This window comes from Tympanuchus pallidicinctus, unplaced genomic scaffold (assembly GCF_026119805.1).
Source record: "Tympanuchus pallidicinctus isolate F22 unplaced genomic scaffold, pur_lepc_1.0 scaffold23, whole genome shotgun sequence".
NCBI classification, from domain to species: Eukaryota; Metazoa; Chordata; class Aves; order Galliformes; family Phasianidae; genus Tympanuchus; species Tympanuchus pallidicinctus.
In genome coordinates, this window is record NW_026294740.1 from 1,827,656 (window position 1) to 1,833,973 (window position 6,318).

A 6,318-nucleotide genomic window follows, 5' to 3' on the forward strand; every position below is an offset into this window, starting at 1 on the left:
TGCGTGCTTCCTCTGAAACAACAGTGAGTGGTGAGCAAAAACTCCATGGACTGCCCAATGGATGGGCATTGCAGCCCCAAGGGAGCAATGAAATACTGTAGAGGCCAAGGCAGAGGAGCAGCCCTGGTGGCAGACGTGCCTTGGGAGCAGGAAGGCAGCTGATGGCACCGCCTGCTCCCCACAGCCTGCCTATCATTTGTATGGCCGTGTCGTGTGGCGGGGAATTCTCAGCGGGACTGGGAAGCCAGCCAGTGTTTCCCCTTGGAAATGCCTGCCTCCAATTATTCATAGAGGTAAAGAACTTTAACTGCCTGAGCTGCTGATCCCAGCACCCAGCAGCCACCTCAGGCTGCTCTGCTCTCCCCTAAAATGATTGCATTCCCCCAGAAGCCCAGCTGGTGTCTGCCTGACCTGTTGATATGGGAATGGCTCAGTGCTGTCCACAGGGAAGACACCTGTGGCTGATTTTAACCTCCATAATAAAAGCCAAATGCATCCCTGGCTTTGCCTTGGTCATTTGTTTCTAAATGAAGCATCTCTCGCATAACTAATGGTCCCCACCTGCACCATATATCTTCCTGCTGCTTAAAGCAGACAGAGCTGGCAGCCTTTCCCCGGCTTGCTGGTTCATAATGAGCACAGGGTGATGTTTGCCTGAAAGTAATTTCCCTGATACAGGTCAGAGTTGTAACCAAAATGAAGACTTCTCCCTGCAGAGAGTCTCACCACCAGAGCAGGGGCATTTCACATGCAGTAGCCTGCAGATGGATCTTGCACATTAGGGCTGAGGAAGGCAGAGGTTGCCCTTGGCAAACATAGAGGGTGAAATGTTTTGTGGAAGGAGCAGACCTGGAGGTCAGTGCTATCTGTGAGTGGGGGACCTTTGGGAGCAGTGTGTCATCACTGGGCACCGTCCCAAGCCCATGGGGCAGCAGAGCCCTTCTGGCAGCCCAGCACTGCAGGGAGCTGGGCACAGCACAGACTGCAGAGGGGGCAGGGCCCACATGCACTCTGCAGTCCCTTCCATGAGGATGTGGGGTATCACACCGCTTTGGTCTCTAGACAACTGCCTGAGCATCTTCTAACTGCCTTGGAACCTGTTCCATGCCAACCAACCACCAACAGCAGCAGTAGGCACAACCAGGGCATAGAATGCCCCAAGAAAGTAGAAGCAGGAGGCTCTCAGGAATACAGCCCTTCCTGAGCATTTCTCCTCTGCACTGCTGAGCCGTGGGCTGGAAGGGCAGCTCCTAGGGTAACAGGGCAGCAGCTGCACCAGGAAGACCTGAACTCTCTGGGCCACGCAATGGCTGAAGCAATGGCCACTGTGGACAGTGAGGACCTCTCAGGCTATTTCAGCATGCAATACAGGCAGAATCTGCTGCTCTTGCTCAAGTAGGGAGCTCCTCCACTCCCTCCATCCGCTTGTTTCCTCCACCCCTGCAAGCTCCCGTCCCTTATCTCCCCCACTCATCTCCTTACCTCCACCACTTCAGCCTCTCCTTGCACCTCCCTTCCCCAGCCCTGCAACCCCTCCTCACTGTCTCCATGGGATCCCCTCCGTAGAGCTTTCCACCCCGGTTCTGGGAGACTCGTGCTGTTGGACCAGCTCTGAGACAGGTCCTGGGCGGGGTGATGGGGCAGAGCAAGCCAGCATCCTGCCAAGGTGCTGAGCCCAGCCAGTCACCGCACTGAATGCTTCTGTGGCAGGAAACTCAAACTGACCGAGGAGGACTCTCTGTCTCCATTTATTCGCCTCCAGGAGAAGAAGAAAGAAGCCCAAGAGATGCAACGGGTTCTGGAGGATAAGGAAGAGGTGAGAAAGGTGGAAGGGCTCTGGTCACGGCTGGGATGGCCCACGGCTTTTTGGAGGGTGGCAGTGAGCATGGACAGCCAAGCCTTGTCCCCTCTGTGCTTCCAGGCCTTCAGGGTGAGGATGCAGGACATCACCTGCAAGTGGAAGGAGCTCCGGGCCAAGGAGGCCGAGCTGAAGGCTCACATGAAGAAATCTGAGAGGACCCTAAAGGTACAGCTGCCCCTCCTCCGCCCATCCGACACAACGCTGAGATGCACGGCCAACTCCTCCCCTCCCCTGGGAAGAAGGACTGCAGAGGGAACTCCTCTCTGCATGGATCTCCCTTAAGCCCTGAGCTGCCTTCGCAGCTTTGTACCAGACACAGAAGGCCCTGGGAGGGCCAGTGCAGCACCCAGCTCATCCTGCCCCACTGTGAACCCCAAGGGCTCCAGGCAACCCCCAGAGGGGCTCATACTGTCCCCACTGATTGAAAAGCAAAGTGCCATCCTAGAGGCTTGTCTCCAAGAGCAAAGTGCTGGTGCTAATGAGATGGCCTGATTACGCAGAAAGGAAATGTGTTCCAGGGGAAAGATCACTTCTGCATGACACAGTTCCTTCTCTTGCTTTCTTTTCCCTGTGTGCATATATATGTGTGTGTCTTGATGGGGAAACACTGACAGGAAAATGATAAGATGCGAATCCAAGCTCTAAAAAAAGCTGGCAAAGAAAGGAAGGTGAAGATGCAAAAAGAGAGTGAGCTCTTGAGAGCTAAGAAGGCACTGGAAGCCCTGAAAATTAAGCACCAGAAACTCAGTGACAGAGTGCAGAACTACTCTATCTTTGAAACCTATCTGGAGGATGTGGTGAAGGTCTCACAGGTGAGTGTGGAAGGCAGCTCATGGCCTCAGGGAGGGCCTTACTTGGGCATTAAACCTGGAGAAGATAAGGTACATCCAGGAAAATCATAGCATTTGGTCAAGCCCAGAGGCCTCAGATGGGATGAGAAAAGGTTCCCTGTAACCAGGATGAGCCAGGGGAATCAGAGTTAAAGGAAGAGAACCAGAAAAGGAGGGGAAGGCTTGGGAAAACTAAAGGAAAACTATTAAAAAGGGAAAAGGCACAGGGATGAGTGGAATGGGGAACACTTTGAGTCACTGCTTCATATCACACTGATGGTGTGGGAGGAGTAAAATGCTGTCTGGAGATGGGAACCCAGGCTGTATCCTTTCAAGGAAGCCTGGGAATTATTCCATGCATCACTCCTCCTGGGATGCCAGTGGCCCCCTCCCAGGTCCAGGTAGATCAGCACAGGCAGTTGCATTTGTGCTTTTATCGGAGCGCTGCCCCCTTGGAGAAGAGGCGCCGTGCCTCACCTTGCTTATGGCAGCTCTGGGAAGAGCACAACAAGAAGTTACCAGGGATGAGGCACTGCTCACAGCCCAACTTGGCTGGCAGTCCATAATAGAGGGAAGACATTCCAACTGGGGCAGGTGCTGCACCTCATGAACAGTGCAAGACTTACCATTATGATGGAGGGCTGGGATTACTAACCCCACTGTGCTGCAGTTTGAAGAGATCCAGGCAATCATTTGGCACTACAAGAGGTTAGTGAGGATGCGCAAGGCCCTGCTGCAAGCAGAACGTGGGCTTAAGGAAGCAAAGCAGAAAGCCAAGGAACTCAGCCAGCATGATGAAGATGAGAGCCTGCAGTACAACAGTGACCTGGATCAGCTTCAACTGCGTTCTCATCAGGCTCAAAGGGATGTTCTCACCAGGGTGAGGAAAGATGGGGCAGGCAGGGGAAGACCTCCCAGGCCTGGAATGAGTTGAGTCCCATCAGGCAGAACGGGAGAGTGGGAGGGTGGCAGCAGGATTCCCAGTTCCCAGAGGTCACAAATGGGGTGAAACCCACCAGAGCGAGGGCTGCAGGAGCCAGCGGAGAGATGAGAAACGTGAAAACATGCCAAGCTGGACCACCTCCAGCAAGCACGTGATCTTCTCAGAAAACCAGTCGACTGTGGAAATTAATCTCTCCAAATCAGGGTCTCTAGTGCTAAGGCAGCATCTTTGCTGGGTCATGTCCACATGCTGCCTGTCTCCTCTCCTCTCAGGAGTGTCTCTGGGCTGACATGCAGAAAACAGCTGCCAAGAAAAGCCAGGAGCTGGGGACCATCAAGATGGCCATCCTTGGCCTCTTCCAGCACGTGAGCAAGCAGATGAAAAGAAGCCTGAATGTGCCAGTGGATGACAGCTACACACAGCTGAGCGTGGTAGGGCCAAGCCAGACCACTTCTCCCTGCCCAGAAAGAGGAGCAGTAATGACCCTCAGCTGCCCAAAGGGAGGGGAGAGCCCAGGGAAACCAAGATGCCCAGCAGATACCAACGTTTTCACCTGAGTCCTCTCTTGGACAGAAGACATCAGGAAAACCTGGGTGTGGGTCCCTGCTGCAGGGTGACAAGGGGTGGGAGGCTGGCAGGTTAGGACAGGATGTGCGGGTCAGCCCATGGCCAAGGTCTGGATTCATTGACCCCTTGTCTTCCTAAAGGGCCAATAAGTTCCCCCCTGCCTCTTGCTCCCATCCCTACCGTGAGGCACATTCCCCAGCACTCTGAGCTCTACCATCTCTCTTCCCTACCCTAGATTCAACAGTTTATCCAAGACCTCATGGACATCTTAATGGAAGTGAAAAGAAAGAGCATACAGAGCCGTTAGCATGCAGTTATGCCTATGGGGCTGCGAGGAAGATGCCAAACTTGACCTGGTCTGCCAGCAAAAGCCCAGCAGTGTGGGAAGGGTGAGAAAAGGACAGAGAGCCCCACAGATGCTGTAGACTTTACTATAGGTTATGTCAGTGAAGTTTCATACCTTTCTTGCCCTTCTCTCCTGCACTGTCACTCGCACCTTCTCACACTATTAAAAACAATATGTTTTAAGATGGATCTGTTTCTTGGGGTGGTTGGAACCATTGGAACAGCACCATCCCACAGCTTCATCCAAGCAGTGCCTTCTCTGGCAGATGGGATGCTGGTTGCAGAGTACAGCATCCCAGGATATAGGCTCAGATAGGGGTTCACGTCCACACCTGGACGTACCACTCAGTTTAAGCTGAGGTATTCAACAGGAACATCACAAAGGAGGGAGGACTGTCCTTCCAGAGAGCTTCAGAGATTTTCCTGCATCACCACACCCAGTGCCTATGGGAATGTGGATTTCCCTACGCAGCCACTCACTGCGTACCCAAACCCATCCCTCTGCTGCTGTTAGGAGAAGTGTTGACAGGTAAAGGATGAACCAGCTGAATGAATCGCAGCAAGCATTTGCTTGTTCACTGTGAGTCCTAACATGATGAATACAGAAACAGAGGACTACTTTCACACTGGATTTCAGGTCTCAGCAGCAGAACATCACCCTATGCAGCATCTCGGTGCGATGCAAGCGCAGAAGGAAACACAACAGTGAAAAACTCAATTGCAGAGGCAAGGGCAGTAATTGCTCCTCAGCTACTGTGTGTGAAAAGAGAGCTCATTTCTTTCTGAAACCTTGACGTGTTAATGCTGTGTGGGCCAAGACAGGCCCTGTGTTCTTCTGAATAGATCACCAGAGCAGTGGGAGGTGAGTGGCATTCCGCATTCCAGCTGGCAAGGAAAAGTAAAAGATGTTGCAACTTTATGCAGCCACCATGTGCCCACACTTTAATGATTTCATTATGTTCCTTCTGTAGAATGGGGATTGTGACTGTCAAGGAGGAGCAGGGGTGGGCTGCTCCTTGAGGCGGCTGCCCCATGGTATGCCACCAAGGAGAGGTTCATGGCTGAGGTTCATGAGTGATGGCCAGGCTATGTGCAACTCCAAGATCAAGGTAGAAAGTCCAGCTGGCAGGTCAAGATGAGAATCAGTTATAAGGCCATGCACTGGCTTTCCTGCAAGGCAAAGACCAAAACTCCCACGCTGAGTCTCATGCGTCTTTGCTGGAAACTCCTTGGGCAGCAGCTCTCCATGCCAGGATCTGAGAGCCCTTCCCCCATCGCATCTTCCTATCTTGCACTGCCTTGCATCCTGGGCTCTGCTTTCCAGTGAGACCAAACAGCAGCAGCAGAAGGGAGAGAGAATTGCAGGAGAGAGCACATCTTGGTGAGGTCCTCAGGGGTACCAGAGGTTGGTAAATGTCTTGTAGAGGCACTGGTGACGATAGAAAAAGCTGCTGAAAAAGTCATCTCATGACTCATCCCAGCAGAGATGAGGTTGTGTGTTTGTGTCCTTGCATCTCCTCTCTGCAGAGATGCATCCAAAAGGACCAGGAGCATTTATACCCACCCTGAGAGGTGACTCAGCTGTCCTCTCTTCTTCCACCCATGGCCACCCCCTCACCATCTTCAACATCAGTGGCAGCTGCTGGGGGCTGATGGGAACGGGGTGGTTGTGCCCAGGGAAATGGGGGCTGCAGCCCTGAGCCTGCATGAGGTAATTATGGAAAGACCTTGGAGAGTCTCAGGGTCAGGCTGTCCACTGCAAACAGGCTACT

At 53.0% G+C, this 6,318-nt stretch overlaps 1 protein-coding gene across 1 annotated transcript; it reads left to right on the forward strand.

Moving 5' to 3' along the window:
• The first annotated feature begins 640 nt into the window (after nt 1-640).
• Nucleotides 641-6,318, forward strand: CCDC42 (coiled-coil domain containing 42). The gene is made up of 6 exons (XM_052687921.1): nt 641-1,395; nt 1,711-2,026; nt 2,476-2,673; nt 3,362-3,571; nt 3,907-4,065; nt 4,437-6,318. Exons 1-6 carry the CDS (start codon nt 1,307-1,309, stop codon nt 4,506-4,508), a joined length of 1,044 nt encoding a protein of 347 aa, XP_052543881.1. The 5' UTR covers nt 641-1,306; the 3' UTR covers nt 4,509-6,318.

What these genes read in the sequence shown, in the direction of transcription:
- CCDC42 (XM_052687921.1), top strand. Translation starts at nt 1,307, where the DNA reads ATGGCTGAAGCAATGGCCACTGTGGACAGTGAGGACCTCTCAGGCTAT. An exon ending in ATGTGGTGAAGGTCTCACAG is followed by an intron (nt 2,674 to 3,361) that starts GTGAGTGTGGAA and finishes ACTGTGCTGCAG; the next exon opens with TTTGAAGAGATCCAGGCAAT. An exon ending in AAAGGGATGTTCTCACCAGG is followed by an intron (nt 3,572 to 3,906) that starts GTGAGGAAAGAT and finishes CTCTCCTCTCAG; the next exon opens with GAGTGTCTCTGGGCTGACAT.